This window comes from Branchiostoma lanceolatum, chromosome 18, assembly GCF_035083965.1.
Source record: "Branchiostoma lanceolatum isolate klBraLanc5 chromosome 18, klBraLanc5.hap2, whole genome shotgun sequence".
NCBI lineage: Eukaryota > Metazoa > Chordata > Leptocardii > Amphioxiformes > Branchiostomatidae > Branchiostoma > Branchiostoma lanceolatum.
The window spans coordinates 3,447,394-3,470,831 of record NC_089739.1 but is presented as its reverse complement, the minus strand read 5'-3'; the positions used below and the strand labels follow the sequence as shown (position 1 = coordinate 3,470,831).

General features: G+C 40.6%; 3 protein-coding genes across 4 annotated transcripts; all 3 read left to right on the top strand.

Moving 5' to 3' along the window:
• The first annotated feature begins 620 nt into the window (after positions 1–620).
• On the top strand, positions 621–3,175 carry LOC136423851 (uncharacterized). The gene is made up of 4 exons (XM_066412211.1): positions 621–709; positions 1,076–1,285; positions 1,657–1,824; positions 2,187–3,175. Exons 1-4 carry the CDS (start codon positions 704–706, stop codon positions 2,586–2,588), a joined length of 786 nt encoding a protein of 261 aa, XP_066268308.1. The 5' UTR covers positions 621–703; the 3' UTR covers positions 2,589–3,175.
• A 2,528-nt stretch (positions 3,176–5,703) lies between these two features.
• On the top strand, positions 5,704–8,632 carry LOC136423853 (uncharacterized). 2 transcript variants are annotated; one of them, XM_066412212.1, is made up of 4 exons: positions 5,704–5,762; positions 6,537–6,759; positions 7,090–7,257; positions 7,719–8,632. In XM_066412212.1, exons 2-4 carry the CDS (start codon positions 6,547–6,549, stop codon positions 8,115–8,117), a joined length of 780 nt encoding a protein of 259 aa, XP_066268309.1. In that variant the 5' UTR covers positions 5,704–5,762; positions 6,537–6,546; the 3' UTR covers positions 8,118–8,632. The 2 variants fall into 2 exon arrangements, with proteins under 2 accessions (XP_066268309.1, XP_066268310.1); XM_066412213.1 differs by lacking the exon at positions 5,704–5,762 and adding an exon at positions 5,865–6,206.
• A 155-nt stretch (positions 8,633–8,787) lies between these two features.
• LOC136423850 (exostosin-like 3) lies at positions 8,788–22,877 on the top strand. The gene is made up of 10 exons (XM_066412210.1): positions 8,788–9,043; positions 12,259–12,605; positions 14,783–14,950; positions 15,938–16,118; positions 16,509–17,210; positions 17,817–18,649; positions 19,386–19,513; positions 20,319–20,463; positions 21,471–21,599; positions 22,138–22,877. The coding sequence occupies exons 2-10, from the start codon at positions 12,357–12,359 to the stop codon at positions 22,345–22,347; spliced, it is 2,745 nt and encodes a 914-aa protein (XP_066268307.1). The 5' UTR covers positions 8,788–9,043; positions 12,259–12,356; the 3' UTR covers positions 22,348–22,877.
• The last annotated feature ends 561 nt before the right edge of the window (positions 22,878–23,438 follow it).

Genomic DNA, 23,438 nt, shown 5'->3' with positions numbered 1-23,438 from the left:
TGGACTGTACCACATGTATAAAAGGGGTGGCCGGTTATGGATTATTCCGATTGCTTGCTCAGACTGCTAAAGACCTTTGCTAAGGAGGTTGATAATGTTTTTCCTGCCGTCCGTGTGTGTGTCTGTCTGTCTGTGTATTTGTGGACAGTATTGTCAGTTAGTTGTTTTTTTCAATAAGGAACGGAAAGATTTTGACTTCGCTGGCTTCGAACGAAAGCAGGGTTATCGAAGCTTTTAGACAGTGTTCCAAGTCCCTACCAATGTTGCATTCAACAAATTCCCTCAATAAACTATCATGAAAAGCAAAGAATATAGGTTACACAACAAAGAAGGGTCAATCAGCGTCACATTTAGAATACCTATTGTAGAGTTCATTGTAATACGAGCCGCTGTTGTGCTCTCAACATTGGTTATCCCTCACTATGTGTGCTGCCATTCTTACTTAAATCGGCAGGGGGTACAGTATCATTTTCAAGTTTAAAAAAAAAAGCTGTATCTAGAAATGAAGGAAAATTAGTTAGACTGGATCTGGTTTAAACTTCAGCCCCGTACCCTTACGTTGACACTCAATTACGCAGTCTCAATGTCACCAGTTGAATAGGTCAAAGTTCAAGGTTATGTCATTCAGGTGTTGCACTTCCTCTTCACTCCATTTCCTCAGCGTCCACACTCCATTTCCTCAGCGTCAACACATGACGTGTATATGCAAGTAGGTTTTTTGTTTGTTTTTTGTTTTGTCTTGTATATTTTCGAAGAACGAGAGAGTTCTGATCACAACATATGGCCGTTGTCCATGTTAAGATTCTTGAAAAAGTTATTGTTATTGACGTGACATGACCAACACGCCCCCCCTCCCCACCTGTTCGTAACCATACAAACCAATTGGGCTGCTTCATAAAAATGTGAAGTGGGGGGGATTTGTCCCTACCCTAATTCCAATCCAGAAATTGGTAAAAACTGCCCTAGTTCCTAATACAAAATTGCTCAACTGACCCTATAGTTCCGGGTCAAAAATTGCTCAACCCCCCTAGTTCCTAATCCAAAATTGCCAAATCCTCCCTTGTTCCTCATCCAGGTATTAGGTAAAACAATGTTAACCCGGTCATTTGGAAGATTCAGTCTTCTTGCCCGACAACACTCCACGTTCCGTGAGGGTGGGTCTCGCTGGTCCAAATATGGCTCAGCGGTTGGAGCCGTCATTTCTACCGGGGCGGCTGTGGTGTCGATATACTCAGGGCAGGTACAGAAAAGGAAGGAGTTTGGGCGAGCCTTTGCAGAGCTCCAGGTAGGTAGAGGGGCCAAATTTCTTTCATAGTATCCCTTAAATAAAAATAAATAAATAAAAAACATCAAGAGGAACATAATAGCAGTGGACTAGGTGGGGACATATTAAACACGCAAATTCGACAAGTTTTTGTAGGTACATGTAACGGTTATATCAAAAGTTTCAAATACTTACAAACATTTCTTCGAACATTTGATGAACATGAAACTTTCAAACAAGAAAACTGGTTTGAAAAAACTGTCTTCAAGCCCGAGCTGGTATTTCCTTTTTACATTCACGATCTAAAATGTGCATAAGTCGTTAGAAGAACTATCTAAAGAAATATTATGTATTCAGGTACTGGAATGATAATAATGTCATTTCTTGAATAGAACGACTTCTACACGACTGAAATGGATCGCGTCCAGAGGAAGCTCTACAAGTTGAAGATTAGGGCGGACAACGAAGGCAGAAGCTGGGATGACATGTGCGGAGAGTGGGCCGCAGACGACCTGACTCTCACCCTGACGCCACCGGAAAAGCTCTCAAAAGACCAGAAGGTACTGTTGTATGGTACTGCGTTACTTTTTGATACTAGATCATCATCAGCTCCTGTACATCCTGCCGGACGATCCTTTCAGCGTCGATGGACTCGTCCGTGGGCGGCGAGTCCAGCTTTACTCTTGCAGTGTTCGCCACAAACAGCGCAGATGAAAGCTGTTGTTTGGCATGGTGTGTGTCTCTTTTGCCTTCTGGCAAACTCGTTGATGCTAGATACAGTGCTCAATAATCACTCTCACTCACTCACTCACTCACTCACTCACTCACTATCCGGTTTATCGTCTTCTTTTCCCCAATAATAAGTATTGAATGTGCAAAGATCAATTAAACATCATGCTTTCCTTTTAATTCTATGTTCTAGATCCGATTGAAGGAGGTCGAGGACATGGAAGAAGCTAGAAGAAAATGGAGTGGGTTTTTCATCAAATTCCGTTCCCTCTACAATCGCGGCGTTATTTCTGAAGAAGATGTGAAGCAACATCACTTCCCTAGCGAGACCCAAATGAAGGGATACATTGCTGTGACGGAACCAATGCTGCACGCCTGTACGGTCATCTTTGTGGGGGATGTAACAGTCCCACGATACAGGGCGGCAAAAGTGGCGGGGTTTCTCGACACAACTTTTCTCGGCGGCCGCAATATTCCTACCGACGACAAATTCAGAGAGAGGCATGAGAAATATATTCTCTTGAGAAAGCAAGTTTTGGATAAAATGAAACCGGAGTCTCAGACGGGGGGGGGGGGAGTAATTCCGATGCCTTGAATCATAAAGTATAGCTTTACATTCTTTACTTCCAGGACTGAATTATAATGTTTACTATCACTGAAAGAATAAAACAAGAATCTTGTGTCAGCACAACACCTCAGAAAGCTAGTAACCTAACATATGTTACAATGTCACATAGCTAGATGTACTACTCGTTGAGACACATTGATCATGTACAAACCATAGTTTTATTTCTTCCTTTGATCAACTTGCATTGAAATAATGGGAGACCAAGAGCTATACTTAGATTCACTTTTGGTGGCAAATGTTTTCTACTCTTGCCTGAAACTCAAAATTAGATAGTTTCTTCACTTAGTTCGTACACACACATAGACTTCCTATTTGGTCAATCCAAATACAACGTTACATGTCAACATTTTTACAACCAGGTGTAAAATATCATATCGTCTGCTACTGCTTGACCATGTTTTATGACAACTTGATACAATATGGTACTACATAAGAACGACATCTAGCGAGATGATGGGGCGAAGCGCACATTGTTGCTACCAGTTAGTTTACCTGAGTAGGTCAAAGTTCAAATACCAAAGGTTACGTCACTCAGGTGTTGCAGTAGTACAGGTGAGCACCGCCTAAACTCATCAACCAATGACGTGTGTAACTGGTTATTTTTGTCTTGTATATGTACGAAGAACAACTCTCAGACTGAGATTGCAGATCCTTATGGATGACTGTTCTTTCCTTCGAAAAACTTCAAGTTGTGGTTGATGGCCGGTTTATGACATGAACAACGCGCCCCCCTCCCCACCTGATCAATTCGTAAACAGACACTAATAGTAATAGGTGTCATATACCTTTAAATGTACAAGCATTGCAAATACAAATCTCGGGGAACATCTACCAACCCCCCTCCTTTTTTTTACTTCACAGCATGCTTTCTAAAACAAAATTAAAACAGAATATCAATCTTAATCTTTTTGCAGGTAAAACATCATGTTTACCCGGTGGTTTATTAGAAGACTCAGTCCACTTGTCCGACATCATTCCACGTACCGTGAGGGTCGCTGGTCCAAATATGGCACAGCTGCTGGAGCCGCCATTTCTACCGGGGCGTCTCTGGTGGCGATATACTCAGCGTACGACTCAAGGAAGAATCTTGAGGCGCAAAAGAGGAAGGAGTTTGGACGAGCCTTTGCAGAACTCCAGGTGTCTGGCCCATTATATGTCTTATATTACCTCCGTGAAAAATGGAGATATAGTTCTTGGCGTGTCTGTGTTCCGGATGTAGCCTGCATAACTTCAGTCAAGCGGCCCCTCTGGATGGATTAATATGATATTTGGTATGTTGGCTTTGGGCCCCCTGGTATGTGACTTTCGTATTGCATCAGAACTTTTAGTTTTTGTATATTTTCAAGACAAGACAATAGATCTACAGAGGCTCAAAACATTTCATGTTATTTAATAATAGATCCTATCCTTGACTAGAACGACTTCTACACGACTGAAATGGATCGCGTCCAGAGAAAGCTCTACAAGTTAATGAAAAGGGCGGACAACGAAGGCAGAAGCTGGGATGACGTGTGCGGAGAGTGGGCCGCAGACGACCTGACCCTCACCCTGACGCCACCGGAAAAGCTCTCAAAAGACCAGAAGGTACTGTTGTACGGTACTGCGTCACTTTCTTTGGTATCAGATACACTAGTGCTCCGATAAGTATTGAATGTTCTGGAACAAGTTTGAACTGTAATTTCCAACACAAAACAATTGGCTTACCTGTATAGCTTCAGTCCTTGTCAAGGAATGAGCAATCCACCGCTAAGATGACGTCACGTTATGGAACAAGAACACGTAACTCGGTGAGCAGTGAATCATAAATCACAGAAAGTTTGTGGCGCCCCCCGTCTTTATTGAGGAATGTTTCCAGAATGACTTCTACCAACACAGATGAACTTTCAAACTAAGTATTGAATGTTCAAAGATGAACTTGATAAAACGTATTGAATATGGCTTTTAATCTTATCTTTTTAGATCCGATTGAAGGAGGTGGAGGAAATAGAAGAAGCCAGAAGACAATGGTATGGCTTCTTCATCAGATTCCGTTCCCTCTACGATCGGGACGTTATTTCTGAAGACGACGTGAAGCAACATCACTTCCCTAGCAAGAGGCAGATGGAGGGTTTCATCACCGTGGTGGACCCCCTGCTACACGCCTGTAGCGTCGTTTTTTCGGGGAATGTAGAAGTCCCACGATACGATGATCAGGCAAAAATATCGGGGTTTCTTGGAAAAACTTTTCTTGGCGGCCGCCATATTCCTACCGACATGAAATTAAAAGAGAGGCATGAAAAATATATTCTCTTGAGACAGCAAGTTTTGGCAAAAATGAAACCGACGGCTCAGAGGAATGGCGAAAAATGGTTTCGGTGGTTTAGATCATAAACTGTATTTGTACATCAATACTAAGTTCATGTAGGACTGAATTATATAGAGAGACAAGGGGAAAACTAAAAGTAAAACAATGTTACCTTCACTATTATGGTGTACGGGGAAGGTATTTCGATGACAAATAAGAAATGCTTTTAAAAAAAGCTAAACACGCAAGTGTTAGATATTGGCGAGGATTAAGCTTATCAATGATTGCAAGTGATTGATAATTGCAAATGATTAAGTGTACAGTCTGCAGAGTATGGTTGTGCATGTACATATATATATATATATATATATACATGTATGTGCAACTATATATGCACAGTTTGCACAATGATAACTGACAGAGTTTAAGTGCCGTGTTGAATGAAGGTTTATCTCGTTTTGCTTTGTAGATTATGATAGACTGTGTTGCAAAGTCAACGTCCATCTGTGTTACTGTACGGTTTCTACTTGTTTTAACAAAATAAAGTGCAGTATAGGTTGTAACTTGAACAATATGTATGCACGGAATAAAAAGAAAAAAAAGATATGTAAAAGTGGTGAATATTTACTGATAGCTGCATGTAGGGTGGCAATATTAACTATCACTGAAAGAGTAAAAAAGAATCTTGTGTTAGCACAACACCCCAGAAAGCAGAGACTATACTGAAAGCTACTAGTAACCTAACATAAGCTACAATGTTACATAGCTAGATGTGAAAGTGGCTCTTTCTTTTACTTCACATTATGCTTTCTAAAACAAAACTAAAAAGAATATCAATCTTCTTAATCTTTTTGCAGGTAAAACATCATGTTTACCCGGTCGTTTATTAGACGACTCTTTGAGACACATTGATCATGTACAAGCCATACTTTTATTTCTTCCTTTGATCAGCTTGCATTGAAATAATGGAAGACCTTAGAGCTATATGTTTTTCCAATTGTCTGAAACTCAAAATTAGATAGTCTCTCCAGTTAGTTTGTACACACTCATCGACTTCTTATTTGTTCAATCCAAATACGACGTTACATGTCGACATTTTTACAACCAGGTGTAAAATATCATACCGTCTGCTACTGCTTGACCATGTTTTATGACAACTTGATACAACACGGCACTACATGAGAACAACATCTAGCGAGATGAAGGGGTGAAGCGCGCATTGTTGCAGCCAGATGATTTACCTGCATAGGTCAAAGTTCAAATACCAAAGGTTACGTCACTCAGGTGTTGAAGCAGTACAGGTAGGCGCCGCCTAAACTCATCAACCAATGACGTGTGTAACTGGTTAATTTTTGTCTTGTATATGTCCGAAGAACAAGAGATTGCAGATCATTGTGGATGACTTTACAAAGTGGTAGTTGATGGCCGGTTTATGACATGAACAACACGCCCCCCTCCCCACCTGTTCAATTCGTAAACATACACACTAACAGGTGTCATATACCTTTAAATGTAAAAGCATTGCAAATACAAATCTCGTGGAATATCTAGCACCCCCTCTCTGTTTTTACATCATATTATGCTTTCTTAAACAAAATTAAAACAGAATATTCTTCTTAATCTTTTTGCAGGTAAAACATCATGTTTACCCGGTCGTTTATTAGAAGACTCAGTCCACTTGTCCGACATCATTCCACGTACCGTGAGGGTCGCTGGTCCAAATATGGCACAGCTGCTGGAGCCGCCATTTCTACCGGGGCGTCTCTGGTGGCGATATACTCAGCCTACGACTCAAGGAAGAATCTCGAGGCACACAAGAGGAAAGAGTTCGGACGAGCATTCGCAGAACTTCAGGTATCAAAGGAGGACCATGTGGCTTTTTTTTTTCACAGTATCAAATTTCACTTAAAACACACATGCACATGCACGCACACAAATACACAGACACACACACACAAACTGACACACACGCACACACACACACAAACATACACACACACACACACACACACTCGCAGACATACATACACACACACACACACACACACACAAACCCTAGAAAGAGAGGAAGGGCGAGGATAGAAAGAATGAAAGAAGGGCCGGGAAAGAGAGAGAGAGTGACAGCACAGAACCAAAAGCAACACTGAGTGTAAAATAATGATATCTCCCCTGTCTATTTCGCAGGACGATTATTACACCAGTGACATGCACCATGCGATGAGGATGCTGTACACGTTGAAGAAAAGGGCGGAGATGGAAGGCCGCAGCTGGGATGACGTGTGTGGGGAGTGGGCTGCTGACGACCTGACTTTCGCCTTGACACCGGCGGGAAAGCCCTCTGTAGAAAAGCAGGTGTGTTTGCATTGCACTGTACGATATAAACACCTTTGGATGCTTTAGATCTCTACTATTTACGACCGCCCTCTGTTTCTCTACTAGTTTGTGCCCTCAGACCTCAACCCTCAAACACCTTCGAATTCCACCTCTCTCTCTCTCTCTCTCTCTCTCTCTCTCTCTCTCTCTCTCTCTCTCTCTCTCTCTCTTTCTCTCTCTCTCTCTCTCTCTCTCTCTCTCTCTCTCTCTCTCTCTCGAAGTTCCTCATCTTCAAGGCCAACATCCTCTTTGTCACGGCGACGGGCGACCACGCCTACGCTTTTCATTCGGTTTCCAGAGGAGAACCATACCCACCATTAGGCTTTACAATTAATTGCAAATTCTATGGTGTTGGTGTGTATAGGGTGTCAATGGAAAATTCAATAACCAATCAAAGGAGTCTTTTGGTTATTTTCATCCTCCTCTATGTTGCTCTTCAGGTCCGTTTGAAGGAAGTGGAAGACATAGAAGAAGCCAGGAGAAAATGGAGCGCCTTTTACAACAAGTTCCGCTCCCTCTTCAAACGGGGCGTTATTTCTGAAGAGGACGTGAAGCAATATCATTTTCCGAGCGACACACAAATGAAGGGATATATCTCAGTCGTTGACGCAATCGAACATGCCGGCAGCGTCATTTTTGTCGGAAATGACGAAAAGTACATTGCTAATTACACAGACGAGAAGGTAGCAGGGTTTCTAGACACAACTTTTCTAGATGGCAGCGTTGCTCCATCTAAGGAGAAACTTCTTGAGAGAAATGAGAAATATCTACAGCTAAGGAAGGAAGTTATGGAAAATGTGAAAGCTACTACGTCTAAGAAAGGACATGGTGGAAAATAATAAAAATGTACGCTGTGTTTAGTATACGTTGATGAAGGTTAGAAATCCAGGTAGTAAGATACGCCAAAAATAGTTGCTCAAACCGCAACTGGATAAAATTTCCAAACAGTCAGACGTTTCAGACAGCATCTGCTGTCTTTCGTCAGTGACTATCGATAGAACTGGAAAACCGGATTTATACCAAAACTCTGAACTCTGCTGCCTAAGTGTTAAGTGTAATCTAGTAGGAGATTCCAGTCGAGAGTCGACTTCATTACGAATATGATGCCTTACTAAAAAAAGTACCAAATAAGCTTTATTTGTTTTGTGAATGTCAAATATCCGAACCTTAGGAGCACATTTCACATGTATTTTGAATCAATAATGCTACTTGCAGGGCAGGATGTAATTTGAGAATTTAAAGAAATCCGCTTACATTGAAAGAAAAAAGCGTGTTGCAATGAGTGGCAAAGGATTGCAATCTTATTTTTAAGTTAGAGCGCTATTCAGAAATATACGATTATGACATATGGTAATCAACGAATATTCTCTTGAATCTGTACACAAATGAACTTACTGTCCGCTGCCTTTGTTCACATAAAACACAACGTTGCGTGACAAACTTGTTATTATCATCTTGGCTATTTTACCGAAACCACACGCCCCTCCATAAGAACGCCATCTAGCGAGATGTATTGGCAAAACACGACTCGGGCAGCGCTGCCCGAACTCGTTCCCTGGGTACGAGCCCAGGTCAAAGGTTATCAGTTAATATGGCGGCCCGAGGTTGCGATTAGCGTAGATTTGATCAACAGGAAAGCGTGTCAAAACAGAAGTATGAAATCATATCCGTTTTCCTGCCTGATTCCAAAGTTCCTTGAGTTACGGAGGTTCTAGACTCATGGAAAAAACCGTCTACGCAAGATTCTTAGAGCTGAGAATACAAGGTAGGTAAAGCTATGATGCTTTTTGCGTTTGTCAAAAAAATTGGTTTTCGAGTTTGATCAAGATCCTAAACGTTAGATGGTCAGGAAATATTATAGTAGAAAGTCTCTTTCCAAGATGGGAATACAAACCCATAATTTATGACACAATAGGAAGATGTGAAATTTCATACAGTATTTTTGGTGACCACATTTTCTTCTATATACCACGAGACGATAATAAATTCAAAATGTGGGGCAATTTTAATCGGGCGATAGATGTGGGGGGTAGAAGATTGTAACGTTTTCTTACTGCATGGTCCAAGGATGGGGTTCAGTGTATGTAAGAGAGGACCAGTTGTCCAAAAACGTTACCATCTTTTGCTTGTACATGTAGATTAGGGCAATCTATTTATTTGCGCCCCCCTCCCCCTTCCTGTTGAGATTGTGTAGATGTTTGATCACGCTTGTCTGAAAAACAAGGTTTTATTTGAGCACATCTGCATATTCTATAGTAGATCTCTTTCATTGTGAAACCTACATTTATTGGCTTATTCATTTTGTTATGAAATAGATTATGAAGGGTACAATCTGCATATCTGGACAGATCTTGTTTGATTCACTTGTTTGATTCCGGGATTGACCGGGATTGACCCCTACTTTTTTCGATGAGTGTGGTGGATTCTTTTACATGCTTGAGGTGGCTCTCCTCAAACACAGTACTAGTAACTCTTTTGTAACATCCTATCCAAGGGATGTTCTTAACCGAAGCTAAATCCTCATTTTCACCTGAGTAAAAGGGGGTCATTTGTGTTGTGGGCCTTTCTCCAGGACACAGTACTATGAACAGAACAATGTCAGGGGACTCGAACCCAGGACCTCTGGGTTCTAGGACAAAAACCCTGCCATCACGCAACGTCACTTGCACTTTAACCTGTCCAAAACACCTCAACGCAGAAGGAAAGAAATACATATACACCCATCAACCCTTGTGTACTGTTGTGGCAGTTATACATATATTTGCAGTATGAGGGAATAGAAGGTTTTTCTGGCGTTTTAGAATGTTGAAAAAAAATTGTATTACGGTAGTGATATATTAGGGAAAAAATGATTGTGGTGTCATGAGAAAAGTCAAGCGAAAATATAGCTGCCTCGAATTTCACTTTCGTTGCCCTCGTAGTATTTCTCTAGAAAACCCCATGGACAGACTAATTTGTATTTTTCCAGAAAACCCCATGGACAGCCTAATTTTATCTAGAGACTCCATTTCCTGATCGGATTTATCAGCTTGACACGAACATCAATTATGTATCTCATCAATCCACATTAATCTGTAAAAACTTCCATATAGCTAAACAACTTAAATTTTTAATGGTAGTACCATCTCTCATGGGATTGTCTTTTTCTACGTACTGCAAAAAAATCCTGAAATTCTAGTAATAGCTCAAAGAGGGAAAAGAATATAGAAGCAAACAAATGGGTAATTTTTATTTTTTGTTTGCCATAATACATGAACTATATTATAATCAAGAATTGTTATAAATATTCTTATGGTAAGAAATCAAAGCTGATTTTAATGCACACTGCATTGTTGCATTTTGGAAAAGCATACATTGTATATTTACCTTTGCTATTTATTTGTGTGTTTGTATACATGTGAGTTTATGGACACTAATAGTAGGCCTAGGGCCTGATATATTGCAATTGCTGAGGAAATGTTGAAATAGACTTCTTTTCTAAGAATTAGTAAGATATAAAAGACTTACTGCTTATGAGGATGGCAAATGAGGGCCTTAGTTATTTACAAGGAGGAACATTAATATTCATAATATGTCAATCATCTAGGGTAACATCCTTTGATGAAGGTTTGGGATCATGGAACTCTTTTTTTCGCATTTCCCTGTATTGCAATTGTGTCACAGTAATCACTGACCTGTCTTCAGTGTAAAAAGTCCCTTGGGAATTGATCTAAACTGGTGAGGTGATTATTTTTATAATCCTAAAATGGATAAAAGCACAATTTCACTTTCCGACATATCTTATTCTATCAGAAACTAAGAAAGTCACTTTGTGGTGGATAATTGTTGATAAAGATTTGCAGATATATATGAAGTATGATTACAGTGAAGATCTTGGTTACAGTAACTTTAAAATGTTTGTATTGCATACTGCAATTCACTATATATCTTTACAGTAGCCAAATTTCATAATCATTGTATTTTTGTAATTAGAAGGAAGATAGACATTTTCGCTGAACTTTACTAGTAACTTCACGGTGGCGGCAAGTGATTTACAGAACAGATGCATGTGTGAAGGAATCAATAAACAACATGTACAGCTTTACAACAGGTTTTTCACGATGATGATAAGTTCACGGTACAGAGGTGACCGTGAAAACAGTGAACATAAAATAAGTTACAGTGAAAGAAACAAGAATTACAACTTATCTGGTAAACTGCGTGCCTCAACACACCAGTTGAACACACACACTGAATGCTGCGTAAGACCCGACTGTAAGGTTTAATTTGATCCACTCCCACAGGGAAGGACCCCAGGCCTACTCTTATCGATAAATGTGTTGGGTTCTTTAATGTGCTAGAAGTGTGGCTCAGACATGCATATGGAAGGATATATACATGTAAACATCACATCCAAATAAAGGACTGCAAGTTCTGCAACCCTTTCCAGTAGCATGCAGATTGTACCGGGATGTGAACTCTTGACCTCCATATTACTAGTATATAGACATAATGTTACATTACTCACAATTCTAATCATGCTTTAGTTTAAAAGCTTTCTCCATTATCTGCAGAACAGCAAGTTGCCACCAGTTTTACTTCCAATTTTACACAATCAGCATAATTGCTTTATTGGCAGGTTGACATAACCTCCATTTAAGAGGCCATTATGGCATTATTATAACATTAGGAGGTTAAATAGAGATTATACAAAGACTGCTGAAAGCTGGTAGGTATAAAAACTGGGACATCCTGAGTATAGAATAGTCTTTCTTCAGACCATGGCTGAGGTTTGTGTACAAGTAAGTAAATGTCTACATTTTTGGAGCAATGCCAGTTTTAACAGCAAATTGTAATACATGTAATTTATGAATAGAATATCCTCCCCCCATAATACTGTTAGATGTTTATGAAACAACAATGTGACGTTTGTACCCACAACCGTTGCAGGTATGACAAAGTGGTATCATACTAAGGTTTGTACCCACTACCTTTTTACAGGCATGACAAGGTGGTATCACACTGAAGTTTGTACCCACTACCAGAGGTAATTCAGCTGAGGTAGAAGTCTTCTGTACAGGCTTGATGTCCACGCCAAGATGCCCCTGTCACTAGACCTCCTGGCCACGCCCGTCCTCCGCTGCCTACACCACATCCGTCTGTCCCGCATCATCGGCATGTTACTCGTCATCCTCATCGTGATCCCGCTCATCACGCACTGGTACCTGGGCAGCGTCGACGGGACCAGTCAGAGGCACGACCTGCCCGGCGTGGAATCCCCGGGAATCTTCCAGGACATGGACCCGAAGGAGCTGCGACACCACGTACACGAGCTGCACAGAATTAAGGTATGAACTGTTGAATCTTGGCCAGTGCAATGGCCTAATGGGTAGAGGGTTTGCAAGTTCGATTCCCGGCCGGGTCATACCAAAGACTTTATAAATGGTACATACTGCTTTCTAGAGTGCTTAGCACTCAGCATTTGAGATTTAGAGTATGGTACATGTAGTTGATAATATAAAGTTAACACACATCACTACCAGTGGACCAGTCCCCGCCGTAGAAACATACACAAAGTTGTGTGGCCCAAGGGCTGAGAATCAGAGATGGGCGCCGCCATAGGCTCCGCTCCACCAAGCGGTGCGGTAGGACTTAAGCTTTTTAACTGTTGAATGATTACATTTCATTAAATTTTGTTGTAAAGAATGATACTTTGTTTAATGACAACAGAGATGTTCTAGGAGAGAAAATAAGAAACTAAAATAATGTAGTTGGCAGATATTTCTGATATCTACCTGTACCTATAATCTGCCTAGTATATATGTAGTGCAATGTGGATTTTGTTGCTGCACTAGAACTGATAATTTTTCGGGCCCTCATCAGGCTTGAATATATTTACTTCAACATAATAATACACTCTAATGGCCTGTTCACACTAAATGTGCGTAAACTATATGGAAGTCCGTACAAGTTGCTTATTGGCATATTTTTGGTTCAGATAAAGTTCGCGGGAAAGGAGTTGCTTTCTCCATACAAATGTACTTTGATTCCCCGTTGCGCAGTCTGGTTATGGAACCAAAAAAAATACTTCTTCGGCTGCAATTACTTACACGTAATCAAACCCAAAAATGTCAATACAGAACTCATGATACAGACTTGGATATGCGCACAAGTGTGGATGGGCATTAGCACAAGCCACCTCAGGAAGAAGGTTAATCCTGTTACATGTTGAATGTTTTCCATTCAGGCTTTTAGCTCGGCATGCGTCCATGCGTCTTTTGTAAAAATACGATAAGACTAGAGCACACCTAACCCCCCGCATCACAGCATCCCCCCCCCCCCATTTTTGGACCCCTTGTCTATATAAATCCTATCTAAAAGCCTGTTTCCATTGGACTGTGACTGGGTAAATGTTTCAACTCAAAATTGGACAATTTCTGCTTCAATCTTCATTACATGGGTCATGACAAGCATGTGGCCGCTTAAGTTAAGCCCCCCTCTCACTGGACCAGTGGCACGATGGCGGGGTCACTGCGTCCTAAACTGGATTTGTGTTACCCTTGACTTTATAATGGGAATATCATTCAAAATGTAGAAGTTATTTATAATCATAATGACCAAAAAGACAACAAAACACACAAAGGTTTTAAAATTCATTTTTTGTCGATGAAATTCGTTGAGTGCTTTGTCAATTCGATTGGCAGCAGCGACGCCGCCAGCGTGACGCGGGTCCAGTGAGAGGGGGGCTTTAGATGACAATTCTCAAACCTGTCCCAAAATGTAATTTGCATATGCATGCATGACGCCTGGCGATCAGCCTGATGAATTCTTTGTTTTTTTAAATTATCATTGGCAAAGTCAGCTGACAACAATAAGAAGACATTCCATGTACATATAGATAACATTCTGTCGAAGTACTATTAGTCTTATGAAATCAATGTGTAATATTTTTTGTGTAATACTTAACTATGCTAATCTATTTTTTTTAGGACAAGCATGCTTTTAGTTTACTAGTACAGTGTTTTAAAGATCAGAATTAAATGGAAGCTACCAGGGGATTCAGATATATTCAGATTTTATCATATCTTTCTACTACTAGTACTGAGACAACCTTAAAACATCAAATCAGAGAAATTTTCCAGTTCCACTAATCACAAAGAATTATGAAGCAGATTAGAAAATGTACAGCAGAAGAAAATAGACATCTTTGCAAGTCCTTATACTTATAGTAGCAGAAATTAACTTTTAACATACTTAAGTATATTCGGTTGGCACCCCATTCTCTATAGTTATAGAGTCAGGCATCAGGCAGATGGTTAAAGGAACTGACATTGTATGTTTAAACTTTATTCAAACATCTTGTTCACAGTCCTCAGTCAGTAATGAAATTAATCTATAGCACACTGAAGTAGCCGTTTGGCACCCAATTCTCTATCGTTTACAGACTTAGGCAGCAGGGAGAAGGTTAAAGGCACTGACACATACATGTATGTTTACAGTTTATTCAAACAATTGTTTTTTACAGTCCTCGGTCAGTAATGAACTTCTGGAGCTGGAGAGTAAGCGTCAGCGGTTACAGGGGAGCATCAGTCATTACAACGGCGAGGTCGAACAGGCCAAGGTGGAACTGGAGACAGCGAGGAACGAGCTCAACGCGCTCAAGTTACAACTCCGACAGACGCAGAAGGAACTGGTATTAAACACTAACACTGGTCAATTCAAATATAGAAAACAGAATACAATTTGGAATCTTCAGAAATGTGACTGTGTGCTGTTATTTAGTCCCTTCCTTCCTTCCTTCCTTCCTTCCTTCCTTCCTTCCTTCCTTCCTTCCTTCCTTCCTTCCTTCCTTCCTTCCTTCCTTCCTTCCTTCCTTCCTTCCTTCCTTCCTTCCTTCCTTCCTTCCTTCCTTCCTTCCTTCCTTCCTTCCTTCCTTCCTTATTCATACATTCTTTTATTCATACATTCATTTGTTTTCATTGATATGCTCTTAGAAAAATTGTTTGATCCGTTGAATGATTACTTGATTGATGAATTGATTGATTGAATATCATTAACGTATTTTCTCGATTAAAGTATGCACCCCAATTTAAGTACGCTGATTTGGGCTAGTTCCAGACAAATTTGCAGAGCTGAAACGTTAAGTCAAAAACCCCAAATAAAGTATGCATCCCTTCTCCACTGATCTTGAACACATTTTGAACAGGATAAATCCAAATTTATGGTGTTCCTTCTATTATCTCCAGGTCATTTTTCTTATATCAAGGACTTCTACATAATGCCATTCCTTAGATTCATAAAAGATTCTCTTGTTTACTCCGCCAGGCTGAGCATTGTCTCTGCAAACTTGAGGATTGCCTATGACAAGTTACAAATTGGCAGGTATTGAGCCATGTATTGTTTCACCGCAGCTGGGTTCCTGGTTTGAGGTCCTTTTCCAATTTGTCCTGGTAATAACCTCAAATAAAGTACGCACCCTGACTTTAGCAATGGTTTGTGGTGCCTTTTGAATTTTGAAATGTTTAAGAAGTGCGTACTTTATTCGAGGCAATACGGTATCCATTGTAAGCATTGATCTATAAATATTGTTCTTTGTACATTTTGTTTTTTGCAGAAAAAAACAAAGATTAGGAATCGAGAAATATTTACATTTCATATCCCGTCTGTGTATCTTGTGTAGGAAGAAACGATGGAGGCCCACCGACCGCGTGTGGCGCAGCCCCATCGTATCCTGCCCTCGGAGAACGATAACGTCCTCATCGCGCCCCCGGCCTCCTCATCATCATGCCGACAGCACACCTGCTTCGACTACTCGCGCTGTTCGCTCACTTCTGGCTTCCCTGTATATGTTTACCCCACTGGTAAGATATTAGGTTTTAACTCTCACTTATGTGGCGAGTTTGTACATGTAGGTATCACAGTCGGTAGTTGAAAGCGCTATAACTTCTTACTGTTGCTTCAATTAGACTCTAAGAGTTTCTATTTGTTAACTACAAAATACACATGCGATTTCTTTTGATAACAAACATGTGTACACATACATGGAAAATGTAAGTATAAGAATCTTCAGTCAATGAGCGTTAAACTATGTACTAAGTGTTAGAGTATGCGTAGTTAATCTTGAAAGCTGGAAATCTATATCTGAAAAGGAAAAGTTTTAGTACCTGTGTAATTCCAGTGTTACCATCAATAAAAAATAGTTTTCAGAAAATGGGCTTAGCTAACGAAAATGTTGTTTTCTTCACTTTCAGAAGACAGCATCTTCCCTTTGGATTCTTACATACAAGACGTGACTTTGAGTAGTCTTGAACAGAACTTGTATCTATCCAGCAATCCCGCCACTGCGTGCGTGTACGTCGTTATAGTCGGAACCCTCGCCAGTAGACTGGGAGCTAAGGACATGGAGCGTAAACTCACCAGTCTCCCATATTGGAGAGGGGACGGGAGAAACCACCTTCTCATAAACATAGCCAGAGACTACAGCGCCGAAAACGTGTTACGTAACATCGAGACCGGACGTGCGATGGTCGTTCAGTCCGAGTTCGTGTTCTCGCAGTATCGAGCTGGTTTCGATATTGTCATCCCGCCCGTCTTCACGTGGGAAGCGGGAAGGGACGCGTTTGACAGCATTCCTCCGCAAGTTCCCGCGCACAGAAAACACCTCTTTAGTTTTGTGGGAGAGAAAGACTCCGCTGGCGTTATAGTATCGGAAAAAGGCGAACTATTATACAAAGACGACGCGTCTTCGAACAGACGTGGCGAGACGGGGGAACTGGACGTCCTTGCGGACTTGGTTGCTATCGAGAATAACGATGACGACAATCTCCTTGTGAAAGTGACTTGTGGGGGGGACAGCGTGAGAGGGTTGAGGGGGGAGTGGCAGCTGTGTGGGAAGCCTCAGGAGAGACAACAGGTTCTTCGTGAGTCAACCTTCAGCATAATCATTGTTGCAGGTAAGCAGAAAAGTTCATCTGTGTTGATAAAAGTCATTATGAGACTAAGTGTAAACTGTAAGTGTTCCCAGTACACTTGTTGAGTGGTGTGTTTGGCTAAAAACCCGAGCTGTAGTGAAGCCACACTGCACTAATAGCTACTAGAAAAAGCAGCGTGCTTCACACCTCAGTCAACGATGACAAAAGAAGAAGACTAGTGTAACACATTGTAGAATATGGACGTGTCTTAAGAAATTAGTGAATCTACTGCAGCAGTAACGTTTAACTGTGTTTTGTCATGTCACCTTAAGCAAATTATATATTACCCAAGATAAAAGCCACTTACTGATACAACTAGAATTGCTGTTTATGTAATAGATTGAATACACAGTGACAAAGAATGTTGGTCTTAAATTATCAAAACACAAAATATAAATTTTGTGCATCAAGTTAAGACAGTATCCGGTTTGAAGGATAAAAAATCTTATATATATTTTGATCCAAGATTTATTAACTAAAGACTAATTAACGTGTACATGTAGATGCATGCATATAATAAGAATATCAACAGCCATCACAACAGTTCCATTGTTTATCTAAATCTGACATATTTTTATTGTTTTCCAGCGTCCAGTGTATTGAGCTCCGTGCTGACAACAGTACGGCTTTATGAATCCCTTAAATATGGAGCCGTCCCGGTTATATTGGGCGAACAAGTACAATTACCGTTCAGCGAAGTCATAGACTGGCAACAAGCAACATTCGTCTTTCCCCTGGCACGCGTCAGCGAACTGCACTTCTTCTTACGAACGGTAAGCGACAGCGATCTGCTAAGGATGCGCCGCCAGGGACGCTTTCTGTGGGAAACTTACCTCTCCTCACCGCAAGCCGTTCTAAACACAGTGTTAAGCGTCGTACGGACTAGAATAGCGATTCCGCCAAAGACCGTTCCCGAGGAACCATCGCCGACCGTGTACAACGAAGACACGTACCCGTTGCTTCTGGAAGAGGTGGAGCCGATATCGGAGACGGGAATGGAATTCGGACCCGTGGAACCGCCGTACGACTCGCCCAAGTTTCTACGTAATTTCACTACCTCAGTTGTAGACAAACATACTTTGTGGAATAGTTTCCCCGGACCCTTTTACCTGTACCCTTACCTCCCTTCTGATCCAGTGTTGCCGTCAGAAGCAAAGTTCATGGGATCGGGGTTGGGCTTCCGACCAATCAACAAAGGTTCCGGCGGCGCCGGGAAAGAGTTCCAGGAGTCGCTGGGTGGGAACGTCCCGAGAGAACAGTTCACTATCGTTATGTTGACGTACGAGCGCGAGAGTGTTCTGATTAACTCACTCCAGCGGCTCATCGGACTGCCGTACCTCAACAAAGTGCTGGTGGTGTGGAACTCGCCGAACTTGCCGTCTGAGGATCTGAGGTGGCCCGATATCGGAGTTCCCATAGTTGTGCGTATCTTGCAATTCATATGTATTGATTATAATGAAAGCTCATCTGTGTTGGTATTAATCATAATACAATGCTTAACTTTCTTCCAACACTAAGGTATTGACGGATCGAATTTTCGACGACCACTGTCGCCTTCTTCAGGATCAATAATGACCAATCACTGCCGAACGTAAACTCGCGAGAGTTACGGACACGTGACTTTATTGACACGTGGAACTAAAGATTTGACATTTTAGAATGTGTCTGTAAAAGTCAAGCTAGCTGATGTCCCAAGCTTTTTTGTAAAGTAAAGTGAAAAAAGAAATACCACGGATCCTGACAGAACTTGATACAGAAAGTCAAGAGTAAGACAAAGGAGAAACACAAAGTAATATATGAGTAGCACTTAAATTAAACTAACAATCTTAGATTAATAATGCTAAAACAAAACAAAGATAGACTGATTCATAATGAATACACAAATCTACGTCCCAGTCTTGTCCATTTTGAATTCAAAATGTATTAAAATTCATACTCAATCTCTTCTAGAATAAAGCAAAGAAAGCTGTTGATTTTGAGAGTCAAGGATTAACAATAAATGTTTCAATATGTTTTATATAAATTGATTGCTAAAATTTGTCATGACAACACATAATAGCAAATATAAGTTTCATTGTGGTATTTTCAACTTGCGCCTTCTCTTTGTAAAAGTATGCACTAAGAAAACAGTATTTATTCCCACCTCCACACCTTTAGGTCATTCGAACAAAAAAGAACAGTTTGAATAACCGCTTCCTCCCGTACGATGTGATCGAGACGGAAGCCATCTTGTCGATCGACGACGATGCACACCTGAGACACGACGAAATTCTTTTCGGCTTCAGGTGAGATTTTCTTTAAGCACTGTAAGTGCAGAAATATTTGCTCAATTGGTAGCAGCCTCACAGTTGAGCCCAATAATTGGTATCTGGGACACCCTGGTTCGAATCCTGGGAAGGGCATCTTGGTTGGGACTGCATTCGTCTTTCCGAAGGAACGTACATCAGGTTTTTTTCTAGAAAAATTGAATAAGAGGGAGCACACACAGTCAAGGAAGCGAATTCTATGTATTCATGGAAGAATCAATTGCTGAGTGAAAGCTGTATGCTGGATATTAAGGTAAAATCTGAATTTGACAAGGGGGCGCTGGGCTGAAACAAGAGGGCGCAGCGCCCCTCTTTCCTGATTTAGATGAACCCCTGTAACATGTAAGTGGGTGTCCGGTAATCAAGGAGGTGCCTCAAGTATGTTAAGGCATTAAAACAGCCTCACTACTCAGATGGGTACACTACTGATGAGTAATGAATAATGGAGTTGTAGATAGCTTACATATCGTCTGTCTTTACCATCATCGTTGAAGAGGTTCATCAGTCACGTATATAATCACAGTTACGAGAATATTCGTCAAACAATGACTTAAGAAGGTAGAGAAACGTACCTCCAAATTTTCGATGTCATCTGTACATCTTGATCACGGAACTGACCTAGTCTCGCGAGAACACGAGACTAGGATGAGACTTGTGAAGATCGTCCTGCCTCCCCCGCCTCCTTGCGGAGTAACATGACTTTACCATCATGACTTCAGTGCAAGATAATCTCTTTGGTTAACCAGACTGATGTTATTTTCATGCCCCCCCCCCTCCCCTCCAGGGTATGGCGTGAGGCTCGTGACAGGGTGGTGGGTTTCCCGGGACGGTTCCACGCGTGGGACGGCTCGCACCAGTCCTGGCTCTACAACTCCAACTACTCCTGTGAACTGTCCATGGTCCTCACTGGGGCAGCGTTCTTTCACAAGGTCGGTCGGTTTATTTGTTTGTATTTAACAACTTTATTCAAAATATGCAGACTGGCAGGATATCCCACTGGATATCCTGAATTGTTCTGACAGTAACAATTGTCGGTTCCAATAGTCGTTATATACAAAATACAGGTCACAGTTCAAAATTGATCTGAAATGTCCTTGAACTATAAAACAATTGCAAGCTTGTGTGCGTGGCATCAAGAATAAACCGTCGGACAGGAATGACGAGTTTAAATAGCCGCAAATATACATGTTAGGAACGACTTAAAGATCAATACATTTTAAAAACGATGGTTTTTACCACGTTACACGTTAAAAAGTTCACGAAAGTGACTGGTTGTACAGTTTTGTGGCATGAAACAGAAACGAGTTCTTCAGACGTTCGGTCCTACAAGTAGGTATTGCATACCAGGTAAACTGCCTCATGGTGCAATGTAAAAGGTTTATACTGAAAAGTTGCATATCCAGACAGATGTGTTTCATTCATTTCATAAATTAGTTATTCTTGTTATTCCTTTGCTAGTAAAAATTAAAGATAGAGTGAGAGATAAAAAATTACAGCAATGTTGCAAAGCAAAAAATTTGACATTTTTCAATATTGCAGAACACTGAAAAAGAAGTATTTCTACCACTGAATTCTGTTACATCATGTTAGATAATGTTCTTGGTTTAGACTTTCTTCGCAACACTAAATATTAAAAGCAAAGTTCATTCAATTTCGATCAACACTGAAAGCCATCTATTAGAAAGCTAAACTCACTACATTCTGACTACTAACCAAATGAAAATATGAAAATTTGGTGAGAGTTCTGCAAAGTTTAAGTTTGAAAAAAATCATATACACATGTACTATAGATAGTTATCATATTATATATGATTTCAGTATTATTTTACTGCAAATTCTTGTTTTATGTAGAATAAGTTACGTTTTGTAGATTTTCAAATTTTCCAAACATGAAAGTTTTGAAAACTTACCTTCCTTCCATCTTCCTCTTCCCCAGTATTATGCGTACCTGTACTCGTACGTGATGCCACAGGTCATCAGGGACAAGGTCGACGAGTACCTGAACTGTGAAGACATCGCCATGAACTTTCTGGTGTCGCACATCACTCGGAAACCGCCCATCAAGGTAGTATAGGGAGAGCCAGATCATTGTATTCATGAAGGAGGGCTTGTTTAGAAAATTTCAAGAAGAGAAGGAGAATCAAAAGAGGATGAAATTTTGAGAGGGAAAAAACGTTTTAGAAGGGAAGAAAATGCTGTGGAATTGACAATTTTTGCCAGGTAGGGTACATGTACAAAATCATAATTTTAGGCCAACTCTACATAAAAGTAAGTATGTTTCATCATTTGCTTGATCAGTTGTTCACATTGACACATGTCATTTGGAATTTGTTTTCTTCAATGACATCTGTTAAGTTCATGTATGTGTTTTGTTCTTTTATTATTATTTTTGCTATCAAGAAGTAGAAAAATTATCTGTGTGGTCTATACTTCTTTTTTTGTTACACATTTTCATTAATCTATCTCATTAACAGTATTGTTGTTTATGCTGCCTTTTCCAATGATGATACATGTAGGTACATTGTACATTGTACTTAACAAAATAATCATAAATGCCTTTACATCTGCACAGCTGATCCCTCTAACACCTATCTTCCATACAGGTAACATCGCGTTGGACGTTCCGCTGTCCAGGTTGTCCGCAGGCTCTCTCGCATGACGATTCCCACTTCCAGGAGCGTCACAAGTGTATAAACCACTTCGTCCAGGTTTACGGTTACATGCCTCTCCTCAACACGCAGTTCCGCGTCGACTCAGTTCTCTTCAAAACTAGACTACCTCACGATAAACAGAAGTGTTTTAAGTTTATTTAAGGCCACACCAATTTCATTGTCTAACTTCATTGTCAATCATTAGGCCGCACTGATTTGATTATATGGATGACATCCTCTGGGCACCCCAAAACGTTTGCTATCATGCAAAAAAATTGGCAAAAAAAGTTGCAGTAGTCAGGAAGGTTGAACAAATGACTGAACACAGCTAACTGAACAACAAATTCTTAATTTTGTGTTTCACATTTTGACTTAGGAAGACATTGCTCATTAGAATGCGTTTTATGATATTTTTTGCTATATATGCCTAATATTTGCACATTTTGTAGCTTCTTTGTCCGATTTACAGTACGGTCACAAACTTCGTTTTTAGTTAGAAGTACAAAAATCGATGTGCACGCAAATGTTATCCATATGATCAAGTCAATGTGGCCTTAGTAAAAATTTTGCAAGAGAATAATATGAAAATAGAGGGTTGGGACTGAAACTGTGCGCACCAACGTATATATACAGACTTTCCCCTCAGATCTGTTTTCATGTTGTTTTCATTTCAGTACTGTTTTTATCCCAGAACCTACCCACACAAACCTGGGTTTCAGGGTGGAACTATAGAGGAATATTATTCTCATACAATTCCACAAGAACAATATAGAACCACTGCTGGAACTATAGCTTATTATCTGTGACCAGTTACCCCGCCCCATGGAACTACAGTAGCTGTCAGCTCTGTGCAGGCCTTCTCCTGTGGGTTTGGCATCTGTGTCTAAGGAGGTCCTCACTAATGTACCATGTAATTAGGAAAACATTCAGCCTCACATGGGGTACATGCCAGCAGTTCTAAACTGTTACAGTATATTTACTATACTGTATACAATGTAACATTTGTACATCTTTTACCTCTTTTTGCTGAGCAAGAATTTCTAATGTAAACATAGTGAACATTACATCATAAGTTTTTTTTTTTTCTAACTCCTTCAATGGTTGAGGACAAATCTACACTGTAGACTGATCAGTGCCCCCCAGGTGGTGACCTAGATACCACATGATCGGGTTGGGAGTGGGATGGGCTGTCTGAGTACTTGTGGAAAAGAGCCAGATGAATTTCAGGGAATTTCGTGCTATTTCTTTCCTTG